At 43.9% G+C, this 18,300-nt stretch overlaps 1 protein-coding gene across 3 annotated transcripts in view; it reads right to left on the bottom strand.

Moving 5' to 3' along the window:
- The window catches only part of LOC137322123 (cullin-9), a 344,721-nt gene that overhangs the window by 298,724 nt on the left and 27,697 nt on the right, over nucleotides 1-18,300 (bottom strand). For all 3 annotated transcript variants that reach the window (XR_010962966.1, XM_067985222.1, XM_067985223.1), the window contains exon 2: nucleotides 4,111-4,752. Coding sequence is in view for 2 of the 3 variants with exons in the window: in XM_067985222.1 (XP_067841323.1) it covers nucleotides 4,111-4,741 (631 nt within the window). In the remaining variant the exon portion in view is untranslated. The remainder of the gene's footprint in view (nucleotides 1-4,110; nucleotides 4,753-18,300) is intronic.

The following is an 18,300-nucleotide window of genomic DNA, read 5'->3' as shown; positions in this document are numbered from 1 at the left end:
GATGTCCTATACTCAATTCTGTCTAACTTTGTAGTATTTCAAGCATTTCCAGCAAACCCTTTTTGAAGCAGTTTGTAAGAGTGAGAAGTCTCACATGACTTGCAAGGCTACAGTAAAATGCAGTATCCAATTTCTCCATCTGGATTCTCCATCTGTGAGTAGAAAATGATTGAGAGAAAAATATCAAGATAAAAAGAAAATTAAAATCAAAACATATGGGAATTTGCCACCACACAAGGAAACAAACCATATCATTGATATGTTTTACGGTTGGGGGGGAGGGGGGAGAAGGATTTAAAAGGTGGCCTGCAAGATGCTTAAAAAGTTGAAGAGGAAGAAAACTCAATTAACATAGTGCAGCCACACTTTTCGAATAGCAGTACTTTAACACTTTCCAATGTGCAAGCACCCATCTTGCATTCATCTTAAAAGGCTGACTTTAGAGTTTTAAATAAGAAGGGCCAATCTGCTAACCACTGCCAAAAGCTGCTTTCATACTGCACAGCAGAAACGTGTCTTCCTGACCACCAACCATAGATAATACCAGCAACCTTACTTTTGGTTTGCAGCTAGCTGCACAAAATACTCAAACTGGGAGCCAGTGCCACTAGCACAGATCTTAGTGCAATGCAGCAACTGTTAAAGTTGTGCAGAATTGTGTGTGTGGGGCTGAAGCAAATTAACCCAACAGTGGTGAAACACAGAACTAACACCAGCTGTCTGATCTCCCTCAGCCTTTCCTTTCTTCTAACATCATTTAAAACCTTGGCATCACCTAAACATTACTTCCTTATTTACCTTGACTTCTCTCCACTCTTTACAACAAGGCACTATGGCCAATACCATGTTTTCTCAATTTAAAAAAGAACATTTTTTTTTAAAAGTCTGAAGGGAAGCACAGTACACATCCTTCTATTACTTTCTCCCTCATGTACTTATCTCGCTTCCAATCATAGCATCATACATGAGGGAGAAAGGAATATGATGATAGGGTGAGATTAAGTAAATAGAGTTGGAGGAGGCTTAAGTGGAGCATAAACACTGGCATGTCTGCAGTCCTTCCACATCTAGTCGTGAATGGTGGTGGACAATTAAACAACTGACGGGAGGCGGAGGCTCTGTGAACATCCCCATCCTCAATGACGGCAGAGCCCAGCACGTGAGTGCAAAAGATGAGGCTGAAGTGTTTGCAACCATCTTCAGCCAGAAGTGCCGAGTGGATGATCCATCTTGGCCTCCTCCCGATATCTCCACCATCACAGAAGCCAGTCTTCGGCCAATTCGATTCACTCCATGTGATATCAAGAAACGGCTGAGTACACCGGATACAATAAAGGCTACGGGCCCCGACAACATCCTGGCTGTAGTGCTGAAGACCTGTAGTCCCGAACTAGCCACACCTCTAGCCAAGCTGTTCCAGTACAGCTACAACACTGGCATCTGCCCGGTAAAGTGGAAAATTGCCCAGGTACATCCTGTCCACAAAAAGCAGGACAAATCCAATCCGGCCAATTACTGCCCCATCAGTCTACACTCAATCAGCAGCAAAACGATCGACAGTGCTATCAAGCAGCACTTACTCACCAATAACCTGCTCACTGATGCTCAGTTTGAGTTCCGCCAGGACCACTTGGCTCCAGACCTCATTGCAGCCTTGGTCCAAATGTGGACAAAAGAGCTGAATTCCAGAGGTGGGGTGAGAGTGACTGCCCTTGCCACCAAGGCAGCATTTGACTGAGTGTGGCATCAAGGAACCCGAGTAAAATTGAAGTCAATTGGAATCAAGAGAAAAACTCTCCAGTGGCTGGAGTCATACCTAGCACATAAGAAGTTGGCAGAGGCCAATCATTTCAGCCCCAGGACATTGCTGCAGGAGTTCCTCAGGGCAGTGTCCTGGGGCCAACCATCTTCAGCTGCTTCATCAGTGGCCTTGCCTCCATAAGTTCAGAAGTGGGGATGTTCGCTGATGATTGCACAGTGTTCAGTTCCATTCGCAACCCCTCAGATAATGAAGCTGTCCCTGCCCGCAAGCAGCAAGACCTGGGCTGATAATTGCCAAGTAACATCTGCGCCAGGCAAGTGCCAGGCAGTGACCATCTCTAATGATTGAGTCTAATCACCTCCCCTTGACATTCAACAGCATTACCATCACTGAATCCCCCACCATTAACATCGTGGGGATCACCATTGACCAGATACACAACTGGACCAGCCACATAAATACTGTGACTACAAAAGCAGGTCAGAGGCTGGGTATTCTGCGGCGAGTGACTCACCTCCTGACTCCCCAAAGCCTTTCCACCATCTACAAGGCACAAGTCAGAAGTGTGATGGAATAACTCCACTTGCCTGAATGAGTGCAGCTCCAACAACACTCAAGAAGCTTGACACCATCAAGGACAAAGCAGCCAGCTTGATTGGCACCCCATCCATCACCCTAAACATTCACTCCCTTCACCACCAGCGCACCGTGGATGCAGTGTGTACCATCCACAGGATGCACTGCAGCAACTCGCCAGGGTTTCTTCGACAGCACCTCCCAAACCCACGACCTCTACCACCTAGAAGGACAAGGGAGGCAGGCACATGGGAACACCACCACTTGCACATTCCCCTCCAAGTCACACAACATCCTGACTTGGAAATATATCACCGTTCCTTCATCGCCACCGAGTCAAAATCCTGGAACTCTCTATCTAACAGTATTGTGGGAGGACCTTCACCACACGGACTGCAGCGGTTCAAGGCGGCGGCTCACCACCACCTTCTCAAGAGCAATTAGGGATGGGCAATAAATGCTGCCCTGCCAGCACGCCCACATACCATGAATGAATTAAAAAAAAGACCAGATGGGCCAAATTACCTGTTTTTGGTTTTTCTACTCCAAGCAGGCTCATAGGCCACAACTTCTTTGATAGCACCTGGATGTCCATGATTCTACATTGAATGGCTATAATTCTATCATAGACTCTCGATATGCTGCTACATTACGCCAGACTCTCCCAACCTCCTCCTTCCTCCCACACAACTGACCTAGTGACTCCTGCCTGTTTGAATCTTAAACTACCTGCTGAGCAATCAACATAGCATCATGGACATCCAAATACTATGGAAGCATCTGCGGTCTATGAGCCTGCTCGGAGCAGAAAAACCACTATAGGATGTAATAATTAAATTCAGGGTAAAACAGAGAAATAAGGAGTGTCGATGGGTCGTTGGAGGGTGAGAAGGACAAGAAGGGAGTAGTGTGCAAGTACGCCAGGGACAGTGAACTTAGAATGCGAACAATTAATGCAAAGAGATGGTCAGTAATTTACAGAAATAAAAGAAAATTAGATTGATGCAGGAGAGTCTAGAGAAGCTGGGGTTGTTCTCCTTGGAACAGAGAAGGTTAAAGGGATTTAATAAAGATGCTCAAAATCATGAATGGTTTTGATAGAGTAAATAAGGAGAGACTGTTTCCAGTGGCAAAAGGGATGGTAATCACAGGACACAGATTTAAAGTAATTGACAAAAGAATCAGAGGCGACATGAGGAAAAAAATAATTACACAGCGAATTATGATGATTTGAAATGCACGGCCTGAAAGGGTGGTGGAAACAAATTCAAAAATTACTTTCAAAAGGGAATTGGATAAACACTTGAAGAGGAAAATTTTGCATGGCTATGGGGAAAGAGCAGAGGAGTGGGACTATCTGGATAGCCCTTTCAAACTGATGGCACAACCTTCTTCTGTGCTGTATTCTATATAGAGAAAAGAGACAGTATCCATAGTTCAGGCACTCAGGATGCGAAGAGAATTTTTTGTGGGTGCCTCAGTTTTAAAAACCCATCACATTGTGATATGGGAATTCTATTCTATGAGCACTTGTACACTCAGTATAATTTATTCCAATCTTTGAGAACCACAATGGTCAAAATGCTGATTATAGTTCGGTCTGGATGTCTTCCAGATGTTAATACAAAATAATGGGTCTTCAAGTACAGCACACACTCTCAGTTTCATGTTTCCAAATACTGATCTGATAATCAAAGAGTCAGACCATTCCCAAAGGAATTACTAAGTCATACGTATTGGAAATTCCTTTTATTAAACTACAAACATCCTACCTGCATCATGGGAAGCGAGAGCCCGGAGCATCTTCCCAGCACTCCTGCGCGTCTGCGTTTCCTTGTTACAGAGTAATTCCATAAGCACATCCAAAGCTCCCGTCTCCTTGAACACACCCACCAGCGAGCCAATACTAGCATAGGCACTCAGAACATGGATCGTGTGCGAAATGTTCAAGGATGAGTCTGGTCCAGATTTGCGAGACATCTGTCGCCTCGCTCTTTGCACCAAATGCTTTACATCCTCCTTCATATCAAGTAACTCTACATCATCAAATGTGACATCAGAGTCTGCACTCACTGGGCAAGATCTGGCACTTGGCTCCTGTTCCTCTTTCACTCTCTGGCCCTCGGGTTTGCGTTTCCCGAGGAGCGTGGGACAGTTGGCATATACGTCTTCAGCTGACATCCACATCAAAATGTTGTCCACTTTGTTATCGCTAGATGAACTATTTCCTCCATTACTGCTGCTGCCTCCACCTCCGCTGTCATCTATAGTCAGCACATTCCAGCGAATGAGATACTCTGTAAGACCATCGTGTGAACGACGCTGTCGGATCAGCTCTTCTGGATAGGCTTGCATTTTTGGTCCCAGTTGGACCAGAAGGTTTTTACTGCGCCGTTCGCCCATTGTGTTACTGCCTGCACAGAAAGTGACAATTACATTTACAATACTTAACTAATGTCATCCACCAAATGTAAAATACTTGCTACTAGGATCCCATGTCTGACCAAGTGGTCATACCGTCCTGTAATAATTCTACTACAACTGCATGATTTATTTTTAAAACAAAATGCAACATCTTTATGGTTCTTCTGCAGATCTGATATTAGTTGCAGTCGTGTGCAGGATTTTGACAGGCACAGCAGGAATGGCTACGTACGTATGCAATCTTGCCAATTTAAGGATATGCTAAATAATTGAAGGGCATGAATGAAGGTCAAGTACTTCAGTATAACCTCAACTTGACAAGACAATGCGCACAAAGTTCATTTCAACAATTACAATTCATCAGGCTTTGGCAATGAACTGAATCACCAAGAATGAAAGGATCCTGCCCTGTTTCCAGTGATAGGAACAAGCTGCCCACACAACACCCATATGTTTGATTAAGAAAAAGGCTGTATTAGACAAACCTTTTTAAAATTAAAATTGCATTTTTACAAAGGTTGTTGACTTAGAAATATGCAGGACTCTTCGACAGAGAAAGGGATTGAGGGCTACAAGACGACATGATATTTAAAACTCTGGACTGGCCAGATGGGCTGTGAAGAACGTTGCCAATCCCATACAGTTCCACCACTTACACCATCCACAATAATCACAGATAGCTGCCTATATTGGGCAAATGGAGCTAACCATTTGCCATTACCAATGAAGTCAATTACAAAGGCGCTTATAACAGGTAAAGCACACCAGCTATTTTGGGCGACTGTCTTCGGATTTGTACTTCTCCAGCTCATTTCACAGACCTGTACACTGGGAAGAGAGGGAAATAACAATAATCTGCCTTTTATCTCATTTCTCTTCCACACTGTAGATTTCACTGGGTTGAAATTCAAACAGCTCGTGAAAATAATACAAATATCTGCCATTTACTGCTACAGTATCGGCAATTACAAGCGTGGTTACAGTTAGGTTCAAACAGTGAGGAAAGGTTGATAAGTTCTCATATTTTGCAAAGAAAGTAGTATGTGGTGGGGACTGTACATTGCCAACTTTTCCTCAGTGACTGAGCAATGTGGTACTGAGTCATGCATCAACACAGCAAGACTAAAAGCATCTCACGTGATCAGTGTTCCTTAACAAGTCAGCTGATCTCAAGCCATGTGGTGGTTGGGCACTCCAACTGTCCTCAGCATCCTATGGCTAAGTGGTAGGGGGGAGGGGAAGGGGAAAGAGAAGGAAAAATGCAAACCAGCAAGCATTCCCATTCCTGACTGCTATCCAATCACCTCTGCAGTAAGCGCACATTGGGTTTACAGATACCGCTTGAAAACAGGATTGTGCTCAGCTGCAACGCCTCCCCCTCCCAGCTGTCAAATAGCTTGCTAAAACTGTCCGGACCCAAAGAACAGTCACTTCAACCTGGAGAACTACTGAAACTGTACCCCAGGATGAGTTACTTTTCAGGAGAGGGGAAAAAAACTGAACAAAAGAAAAGCACAGCCAACAATTAAAAAGCTGCCACTTGTTATTGAGTCTTTTGGAAGTCCAACAGTTTGTCACAACTCAAAGTCTGTGAGAGTTATAAACTGCAAGCACACACCAGCAACTCTTCATATACCAAATCCCCAATCTCACAGAAAACAAAAAAAATGAAAGCCAAGTCAACCAAGATAACTCAGGCTAACAGAGGAGCTTGAGAGAAAGCACACCTAGCCTCTTGCTGTGGAATGCACAGAGAGAATTTTCTCTCCCCACTTCTCCTGAAGACATGGCTCAAGCTTCATGGCCACTTGCAGTCCTCCTGTATCTTGTCCAAGTGGCCATTCTTCAAGTGTGATAATAGACACTGGGTGATGGCAAGGTGTTTAACGATGGAGCACATCACATCTGAGCCTAATCCTGCCCTTATGCAGACTTTAGACTGGGAATTACTGAATGCCAGGTCCAAGAATACTACACTTCCAAAGCTCAGCTGCATGCATACATGCCTCTGAAAGAACTCTACAAATAATACTCTTTGATGTAACAGAGGAAAAGGTTGATGGAAGCTAGCTAGGTGGTGCTTTTTACCACAATCTCATGAATAAACAATTTTACACAAGATGACTAAACTGGTTTCAGTTAGAAAACACGACTATTTTTGGAATGTATTGCAAAATTTACTGCAATATAAAAGCAAAATTCATGTAAAAAAATTTTTTTACATAAAGAAAGGTAAACAGAAATCAAAAAGGTCATAAATTAGCACCGTGGTAGTCTGTACAGACATGAAAACTTTTCAAGCAACTAGTTCTGAGCTTTGGGTCAGTCACAAGAAGAAATAGATGACATCCATCAGACCTAAAATAATCGTCACTTCACAAACATGCGGATTTTTCAGAACAAAGATTTTTTGTACAGCTTAGCATAAAGCAAGATTCAGATCAGCTGGAAAGAAATCACTCACTTCTGGCGAAGTCATTTGGGCCAAAGGATTTTTAATAGCTCCCCCAATTGCTCTCATGAGGAATGGCCTTTGTGCAAGGTCCAGAGGGCCCCTGGCACCAATGTCAAGAGTAACAGCTTTCAGAGAAGGAAAAGGGAAGAATATTTGAGGAGGAAGATTCTGAATCGTCAGACACTATAAAGCAGAAACCAATTACCATCTGGAACAAACTCAAATCACCTAAGAGAAAGAACAAAATAAGCATCTAGATGTGACATTCCAGTGATTACACCGATTGGGTCAGCAGATACTATGCTGGAATTGGAGACTTTGAGCCAATTATCACATTAAGCTTCCTATTCCAGCACAAAAACAGACAATTCTTCCTAAATTTTAAATGTTTATATTTTTGAGGCATTAACTCCCTTACTGGTGGTAGGCTTTCACTGAAAGATCTTGCCCTCCAACTAACTCAACATAGGCCGGAGATCAAACTTGGGACATTACCAGTCTGTATGATTCAATGAAGAAGATGTTACTTCAGAGTCATGAGGACAGGCAAAACTCTAACCTTAAACTCGAAACCCTGGTCAGTAAATTCATGAGCTGACACATACATTTGCTTTGGCCCTCCATTGCAGGCTGAAAGATTTCTCTCACGGTGGATTTCCCATAGTGTAAGACTTGAGGCACCGTCAAGTTTGTGGCTGTTGTGTTATATAAGAGTCTCTATGCTGAGCCTATTTTAAGGCTAGATGATAATTTGTGTATGTTGGCCCAGACCTTTGTGACCATGGTCCATAGGTATGTGGTCATGACGAATCCTGCAAAAACCACCTGCTGTGGTCAATATTAAATCTGGGGGAAAGGCACTACCCAGCATTCAGGAATCTCTGGAACCAATACCTTGAAGCTTTGGGCAACCCTCGCGTTAAATGCATCTGTGGCAGAGAGGTCGAGAAACAGTTAGACAGTGGTAGAATTTTTATTTGCCCTTGAGCAATGTGAAATGAACGAGTCTTTTATAAATAATGACACTATCCACTCTCCTAAAAACGACATACTCTTACAGAACAGACTCAGTTCCTGTAATAATAGAGAACAGTCAGATGACACCACACGGATATGGAGATGCCGGTGATGGACTGGGGTGGACAAATGTAAGGAATCTTACAACACCAGGTTATAGTCCAACAAATTTATTTTAAAATCACAAGCTTTCGGAGATTATCTCCTTCATCTGACGAAGGAGATAATCTCCGAAAGCTTGTGATTTTAAAATAAATTTGTTGGACTATAACCTGGTGTTGTAAGATTCCTTACATTTGACCACACGGATAAGCAAAGCTTGAGCAGTTTGCACATCCGTTGAGCCCTCAATTGGATTACATCCTTTCAATATAAGGGCAGCCTCATAGCTTCAAATGTAGGTTTCCAATCGGAGTTTTAACTACTTTTCAGCAATGAAAAATACCTCCACAAACAAGTTCATATCACAATCTTTCAAGCAATTTGAAGGTGTACAGTGGTGTTCCCCAGGGATCGGTACTAGGACCACTGCTTTTCTTGATATATATTAACGGCTTGGATGTACAAGGCACAATTTAAAAATTTGCAGATGACACAAAACTTGGAAGTGTAGTGAATAGTGAGGAGGATAGTGATAGACTTCAAGAGGACACAGACAGGCTGATGAAATGGGCGGACATGTGGCAGATGAAATTTAACGCAGAAAAATGCGAAGTGGTACATTTCGGTAGGAAGAACGAGGAGAGGCAATATAAACTAAAGGGCTCATTTCTAAAAGGGGTACAGGAACGGAGATCTGGGAGTATATGTGCACAAATCGTTGAGTGACAGGGCAGGTTGAGAAAGTGGTTAAAAAAGCATACGGAATCCTGGGCTTTATAAATAGAGGCATAGAGAACAAAGCAAGGAAGTCGTGATGAACCTTTATAAAATACTGGTTCCACCACGACTGAAGTATTGTGTCCAATTCGGGGCACCGCACTTTAGGAAAGATGTGAAGGGGCCTTGGGAGTGGGCGCAGAAAAGATTTACTAGAATGATCCCAGGGATGGGGGACTTTCGTTACGTGGATAGACTGAAGAAGCTGGGGAACAGAGAAGGTTGAGAGGAGATTTGATAGAGGTACTTAAAATCATGAAGGGTCTAGACAGAGTAGAGAGAGAGAAACTGTTCCCATTGGTGGAAGGGTCAAGAACCAGAGGACATAGATTTAAGGTGATAAGCAAAGGTGACATGAGGAAAAGCTTTTTTTTTACACAGCAAATTGTTAGGATCTGGAATGCACTGCCTGAGGCAGTTGGTGGAGGTAGAGTCAATCGTGGCTTTCAAAAGGGTAAGTACTTGAAAGGAAAAAATTTGCAGGGGGAGTGGGTCTAGCTGGATTGCTCTTGCATAGAGCCGGCACGGACTCGATGTGCCAAATGGCCTCCTTTCGTGCTGTAACCTATGATTCTATGTGTCCACTTCTATTTGCAAATTAATGTTTTTTCAAAACTGCAAGAACTTTTCATAAAGGAATTTTAAAAATGAAGTAGTCCCTCTACATTAACGTTAGTATGATAAAAATGAGGATTAAAGATCCTGCCTGCCTCAAGGTTGATACAAATGGAATACATCACCTTTGTGCCACAGGTTTTTCCACTGCTTGTAATTTACAGTTAGCAAATCCTCCAACCAATTGCAATTTTCTAAAAAGACAACCCAAAATTTCTGCTATATGGTGATGTGATCTTATTCACCCGATGTGGTCCTGTAGCCTGACGAGTTAGCTCTTCACTTGTTGCTGAGTTTATATTGAAACATTAGCGCATATACCAACCACTAAGTATAGGATGAAGTTGCACAGCCCAATAACAAGACTTAAACCAACAGCTCCTTGTTCTTTGAGCTGCAGTAAGAATATAAATGCAATCCTGGATCACCACCAATTTCACATACATTAGCAAATCCAATTAAGATCATTAGAAAGAGTAGATAATACAGCCTAAGAGAAATTTTCATTTTGAACAATCCAATCCTCCAACAAAAGGAAACAAGGAAGAGGTGGTATTAAAAGAACTGGCACTAAACAATCCCAAATAATTCTGTGTAACATGAGCTTTGGATCAGAGAACAGACTGATTTCCACCTAAAAGGAAAGGCACAGGCTGTAGCAATGACCACCTTGTTCAGATTCCTCCTCGTTAAGTTTGCACAAGACTTTACCACAGCCCAACCACATCAAGAGGCAAGGAAGTCAGTGTCTGAATTTGTTTCTTAAGTGGGGAAAAGTACTATCCAGTCAGGATTATCACTATAAGTTTGTAAAGTCATAATGGGCATCGCTGTCCAGCATATGTCGTACTGCCCTTCTTTCTCATTTTTATTTTTTACTTGCTTCATTATTGCCATCTATCCCATGACCACTACAGGCAGGGCAAGAGAGATTTATACTAATGGAAGTTGCCCGCAGTGCTCAGCAAGAATGAAACTACTTTATAATTGGTACAAATTAAAGGAATTTCACTCTCGCTGAGCAGAATAGATAAGTTTTGCACTAGTTAGTATAAAACTGACTCTCAGTAAAGGGGGTAAGTAACCCTGTTAATGATTAACAGGCCACATGCGATGTTGACTACAGGATGTTAGCTCAAATACACTAATGCCAACTATGCATTATTTGGGTCATAAATTCAAGGATGACAACTTTACTACTACACTGAAAGTACATTCATGACATACATCCTCTTAAGATACTGGGTTACTAATGTATAAAAGTTTTGTGTAACAAACAATACCACATATCACAATAAGTTTTAAAACAGGTATCCCCAATATACTAATTCAGTGACCCACAGTCTCTGACAGAAACGCAAACTTCAACCCAGTAAAATATAAACTACTATTTTAAACATCCTGCCAACTGCTCTCGTGACAACTACAGCTACAGCAGATCATAATTTCATAACAGGTTATCACTTATCAGATCTTAATTACAACATTCCTGGACCTCCAATCAATATCATTAAGTCACAGCTAGAAACATTGCTGCCAAATGGCATGCAGACAATGTACATTTACCTGTGAAATATAACAGAGTAAACTTCTCCAAAACCAACAGGCGAGGGGCTAAAACAGAAATGTACGGTAAAGAGTAGAGTCTTGATAAAACAGTCAGCAGGAATGTTGTAACTAAGATCTGATAAGCGATGTCCTGTTACGAAATTATAATCTGCTGTAGCTGCAGTTCTTTGATGAAGTAACAGAGAGGGTTGATGAGGGTAGTGCAGTTGATGTTGTGTATATGGACTTTCAAAAGGCATTTGATAAAGTACATAATAGACCGGTTAGCAAAATTAAAGCCCATGGGATTAAAGTGGCAATGGCAGCGTGGATACAAAATTGGCTAAGGGACAGAACGGTTGTTTTTCAGACTGGAGGGAAGCATACAGTGGTGTTCCAGAGGTCAAAGTTTGCAGAAGACACAGAACTCAGAAATGTAGTAAACAATGTGGAGAATAGTAACAGACTTCAGGAGAACACAGACAGACTGATGAAATGGGCAGACACATGGCAGATGAAATTTAACACAGGAAGTGATACATCAAGTTAGGAAGAATGAGGAGAGGCAATATAAACTAAATGGCACAATTTTAAAGGGAGAGCAGGAACAGAGAGACCTAGGGGTGTATGTACATAAATCTTTGATGGTGGCAGGACAAGTTGATACGGCTGGTAGAAATGCATATGGGATTATTGGCTTTATTAATAGAGGCATAGAGTACAACAGCAAGGAGGTTATGCTAGACCTTTATAAAACACTGGTTAGACCTCAGCTGGAGTATTGTGTTCAATTCTAGGAAAGATGTCAAGGCCTTAGAGGGTGCAGAGGAGATTTACTAGAATGGTATCAGGGATGAGGGACTTCAGCTGTGTGGAGAGACTGGAGAAGCTGGAGTTGTTCTCCTTTGGCAGAGAAGGTTTGATAGAGCTGTTCAAAATCATGAAGGGTTTTGATAGAGTAAATAACAAACTGTTTCCAGTGGCAGAAGGGTCAGTAACCAGAGGACACCGATTTAAGGTGATTAGCAAAAGAACCAGAGGCGAAATGAGGAAACATTTTTTTTATGCAGCAAGTTGTTAAGACCTGGAACGCACTGCCTGATAGGGTGGTGGAAGCAGACTCATAGAATGGTTACAGCACAGAAGGAGGCCATTCAGCCTGTCAAGCCCGTGCCGGCTGTCTGCAAGAGCAATCCAGTTAGTCCCACGCCCCCACCCTATCCCTGTAGCCCTGCAGATTTTTTTCCCTTCAAGTACTTATCCAATTCCCTTTTGAAAGCCACTATTTAATCTGCCTCCACCACCTTCCAGATCATAACCACTCGCTGCGTAAAAAAGTTTTTCCTTATGTCGCCTTTGATTCTTTTGCCTATCACCTTTAAATCTGCTTCCTCTGGTTCTTGACCCGTCCGCCAATGGGAAGAGTTTCTCTATCTACACTGTCTAGGCCCTTCATGATTTTGCACATCTCTATCCACTCTATCCATGTAACCTCATCCCTGGAACCATTCTTTTCTGTACCCTCTCTAAGGCTTCACATCCTTCTTAAAGTGCGGTGCCCAGAACCGGACACAATACTCCAGTTGCGGCTGAACCAGTGTTTTATAAAGGTTCATCATAACATCCTTGCTTTTTTTACTCAATGCCTCTCCGTGCTTTTTTAACCGCTTTCTCAACCTGCACCTTCAACGGCCTGTGCACATATACACCAAGTTTCTCTACTCCTGTACCCCTTTTAGAGTTGTACCCCTTACTTTATATTGCCTCTCCTCGTTCTTCCTACCAAAACATATCACTTCGACTTCTCTGCGTTATATTTCATCTGCCACGTGTTCCCCCATTCCACCAGCCTGTCTATGTCCTCTTGAAGTCTATCACTATCCTCCTCACTGTTCACTACACTTCCAAGTTTTGTGTCATCTGCAAATTTTGCCCTGTACACCCAAGTCCAAGTCATTAATATATATCAAGGAAAGCAGTGGTCCTAGTACCGACCCCTGGCGAACACCACTGCACACCTGCCTCCAGTCCGAAAAACAACTGTTCACCACTACTCTCTATTTCCTGTAACTTAGTCAATTTCGTATCCATGCTGCCACTGCCCCTTTTATTCCATGGGCTTCAATTTTGCTGACACTTCAAGCGACTTTTGGAAGTCCATATACATCACATCGACCGCATTGCCCTCACCAACCCCCTCCGTTACCTCATCGAAAAACTCAAATCAAGTTAGTTAAACACTATTTCCCTTTAACAATTCCATGCTGGCTTTCCTTAATTAATCCACACTTGTCCAAGTGACTTAATTTTGGCCCAGAATATCGTTTCTAAAAGCTTCCCCACCACCGAGGGTAAACTGACTGGCCTGTAGTTGCTGGGTTTATCCTTACATCCTTATTTGAACAAGGGTGTTTTTTTTTTAATTCGTTCATGGGATGTGGGCGTCGGTGGCGAGGCCAGCATTTATTGCCCATCCCTAATTGCCCTTGAGAAGGTGGTGGTGAGCCGCCTTCTTGAACCGCTGCAGTCCGTGTGTAACATTTGCAATTCTCCAGTCCTCTGGCACCACCCCCGTATCTAAGGATGATTGGAAGATTATGGCCAATACCTCCTCAATTTCCACCTTTACTTCCCTCAGCAACCTAGAATGCATCTCATCCGGACCTGGTGACTTATCTACTTTAATTACAGCCAGCCTTTCTAGTACCACCTCTATCAATTTTTAGCCCATCCAGTATCTCAACTACCTCCTCTTCTACTGTGACTTTGGCAGCATCTTCTTCTACTATATATTCAATAGTAACTTTCAAAAGGGAATCGGATAAATACTTGAAGGGAAAAAATTTACAGGGCTATGGGGAAAGAGCAGGGGAATGGGACTAATTGGATCGCTCTTTCAAAGAGCAGGCACAGGCACAATGGGCTGACCGTCCTCCTCCTGTGCTGTACCTGCTATGGTAAGTGATGCACCAAATTTTACAACTTCATTTGTTGCCGGGGGCAGGGGGGAGGTCAGCCAGGTATCTGACATATGTGGAAATCCAGGACCATGTTTAACAGTCTCCATACAAACTTCTGAGAAAGGTATTGCTGGAGTTTAACCAGATAAAAACATGCAACGTAACAAGACACAATACTGGTTATGCTTCCCATTGTTTGTCCAGCCAGGACCACCCTACCGGAAAGGTCGTTGACTAGAGCTGGAAAAAGGAACAGAAAGATACGCTGATAGGGTTAGATGAAGTAGGGAGGGTGGTGGCTCGTGTGGAGCATAAACCACCAGCATAGATCAAGTGGGCCGAATGACCTGTTTCTGTGCTGTACCTTCTATATAATGTTTGTACAGAGCTTACTTCTCACCAGCAGCTTAATCCAAGTCCTTATGTGAAGGACTTTGGCAAAGAGATGTGCTTCCCAGGAAGGTTGACTTTCCCTTCGGGACACTCAGCAACAGGTGGTTGAAGGATGGAGGTCTCCAGCCTGCATTATTTGTTCTTGAATCTCGCAACAGGCAGCAGGAAACCCCTCTATGCTGAACCATGAAAAAGAACTGTTTGAAGACATCTTATGCACTTAACCTGGATTGGAACTCTTGTCATTGATACCCCTTAGCTGCAAAGGACTCCTAGGAACTGAAATGAATCAACAACTGGGACAAACAGCCTTTGAGTCTTCCAATACATTCGAGGCCTCCTCTCCATGCAAAGCTATAATTCTACAACGTCAGGGTGCTGACTACCATATCCCACTGATTAATCCATTGGTCAAAATGGGTGTCAAAAGCACATTCCCAACCACTTCTGCCCTCTCCCAACACTCTTTACTTGTGCTCACTGCTAAAGACAGCTTTTGCGAGCAGTTCATATCTCATGAACTGAAACAACCATATGAGTGCAGCGAATGGGATATAATTTGTCCCATGTTACCACTGGGTAATACCAGAAATAGTACAGAATACCAATTGTATACTCTTGATTTCTTTGGCAGGCAAAAAAACACAATAACATGCTAATTTCTCAGGCTAAGTACAAATTGTTCAAAACAACAAAAAATGTACTCTAAAGCAAGTTAAATCTGCAGATATAATTACGACAAGGTACTAAACTCTGATACTTTAAACTGCTTTGAGGTTCTTAGAGCCCTTTTCTGAGTGCTTATAACTGGCTTAGAAATTGATAAATTGAGACACCTCAAAATCCATATGTCTATCCTTGCTAAAGTTAAAATGTGGACTACAAACAGTGACAGCGGCGCTTCCATCTGATCGACCAATTGCTTAGACCTTTATTGTATGGTAAATTTAGAATTTCTCTTTCTCTTACTTGGACCAAACGATTTGCTTTTTCAAATCTCTGCTTTAAAGATCCCCTTGTAAGACGGTGCTCGTCTCCCTGAAAGCTCTGCAGGCGAATACAGCACTCAGTGTGTTAGTGATCCGTTCCAGCAGGAAGGTCCCAGGCTGTCCTCCATTTGTGGAGTGAGTTAGCTGATCTCATCATTGGGCAGTAGTAGGGTTGACCCCGGGACTCAGGGAAAGCAGGAGAGCGAAATTGGCCAGGGACCCAGAGGGTGACTAGTAGAGTGGTTAGAACGTGGAACTTGCTCCCACATGGAGAGGTTGAGGCGAATAGCATAGATGCATTGAAGGGGAAGCTAAATAAGTACATTAGGGACAAAGGAATAGAAGGATATGCTGATAGGGTTAGATGAAGTAGAGTGGGAGGAGGCTTGTGTGGAGCAGAAACACTGAAATAGGCAAACCAAGCCCAGTCGACCATGCAAAGTCCTCCTCACTAACATCTGGGGACTTGTGCCAAAATTGGGAGAGCTGTCCCACAGACTAGTCAAGCAACAGCCTGACATAGCCACACTCACAGAATCATACCTTTCAGCCAACGTCCCAGACTCTTCCATCACCATCCTTGGGTATGTCCTGTCCCACCGGCAGGACAGACCCACCAGAGGTGGTGCTACAGTGACATACAGTCAGGAGGGAGTGGCCCTGGGAGTCCTCAACATTGACTCCGGACCCCATGAGATCTCATGGCATCAGGTCAAACATGGGCAAGGAAACCTCCTGCTGATGACAACCTACCGCCCAACCTCAGCTGATGAATCAGTCCTCCTCCATGTTGAGTACCACTTGGAGGAAGCACTGAGGGTAGCAAGGGCACAGAATGTACTCTGGGTGGGGGACTTCAATGTCCATCACCAAGAGTGGCTCGGTAGCACCACTGCTGACCGAGCTGGCCGGGTCCTGAAGGACATAGCTGCCAGACTGGGCCTGCGGCAGGTGGTGAGCGAACCAACACGAAGGAAAAACTTACTTGACCTCATCCTCACCAATCTACTTGTCGCAAATGCATCTGTCCATGACAGTATTGGTAGGAGTGACCACCGCACAGTCCTTGTGGAGATGAAGTCCCGTCTTTGCACTATGGACACCATCCAACGTGTTGTGTGGCACTACCACCGTGCTAAATGGGATAGATTCAGAACAGATCCAGCAGCTCAAAACTGGGCATCCATGAGGCGCTGTGGGCCATCAGCAGCAGCAGAATTGTATTCCAGCACAATCTGTAACCTCATGGCCCGGCATATTCCTCACTCTACCATTACCAACAAGCCAGGGGATCAACCCTGGTTCAATGAGGAGTGTAGAAGAGCATGCCAGGAGCAGCACCAGGCGTACCGAAAAATGAGGTGCCAACCTGGTGAAGCGACAACTCAGGACTACATGCATGCTAAACAGCGGAAGCAACATGCTATAGACAAAGCTAAGCGATTCCACAACCAACGGATCAAATCAAAGCTCTGCAGTCCTGCCACATCCAGTCGTGAATGGTGGTGGACAATTAAACAACTAACGGGAGGAGAAGGCTCTGCAAACATTCCCATCCTCAATGATGGCGGAGTCCAGCACGTGTATGCAAAAGACAAGGCTGAAGCGTTTGCAACCATCTTAAGCCAGAAGTGCCGAGTAGATGATCCATCTCGGCATCCTCCCGATATCCCCGCCATCACAGAAGCCAGTCTTCAGCCAATTCGATTCACTCCATGTGATATCAAGAAACGGCTGAGTGCACTGGATACAGCAAAGGCTCTGGGCCCCGAAAACATCCCGGCTGTAGTGCTGAAGCCTTGTGCACCAGAACGAGCTGCACCTCTAGCCAAGCTGTTCCAGTACAGCTACAACACTGGCATCCACCCGACAATGTGGAAAATTGCCCAGGTATGTCCTGTCCACAAAAAGCAGGAGAAATCCAATTCGGCCAATTACCGCCCCATCAGTCTACTCTCAATCATCAGCAAAGTGATGGAAGGTGTCGTCGACAGTGCTATCAAGCGACACTTACTCACCAATAACCTGCTCACCGATGCTCAGTTTGGGTTCCGCCAGGACCACTTGGCTCCAGACCTCATTACAGCCTTGGTCCAAACATGGACAAAACAGCGCACTGTGGCTGCACTGTGTACCACCCACAGGATGCACTGCAGCAACTCGCCAAGGCTGCTTCGACAGCACCTCCCAAACCCGTGACCTCTACCACCTAGAAGGACAAGAGCAGCAGGCACATGGGAACACCACCTGCATGTTCCCCTCCAAGTCACACACCATCCCGACTTGGAAATATATTGCCGTCCCAAAATCCTGGAACTCCCTTCCTAACAGCACTATGGGAGAACCTTCACCACACGGACTACAGCGGTTCAAGAAGGCGGCTCAGCTCCACCTTCTCAAGGTGAATTAGGGATGGGCAATAAATGCCGGCCTCGCCAGCGATGCCCACATCCCATGAACGAATTTTAAAAATGGCCTGTTTCTGTGTTGTAAATTTTATGTAATTCTATGTGAAGCTCCTTTGGGGTACTGCAAAGCAAGATGTTTTGGGCTACATGTCGTGTGCCTGATACTGGCTCCTTAATACAAATTAGACAGATGAGGGCTTTCTCACAGGGGTGCTGAACTTGCATGTGCTGAGGGTAGGATCGAACCTTGTTTGTCTGCAGCAGAAGTTTAAAA

This window comes from Heptranchias perlo, chromosome 5, assembly GCF_035084215.1.
Source record: "Heptranchias perlo isolate sHepPer1 chromosome 5, sHepPer1.hap1, whole genome shotgun sequence".
Taxonomy (NCBI): domain Eukaryota; kingdom Metazoa; phylum Chordata; class Chondrichthyes; order Hexanchiformes; family Hexanchidae; genus Heptranchias; species Heptranchias perlo.
Note: the sequence above shows the minus strand (reverse complement) of the source record. Positions and strands in the feature narration are given on the sequence as shown.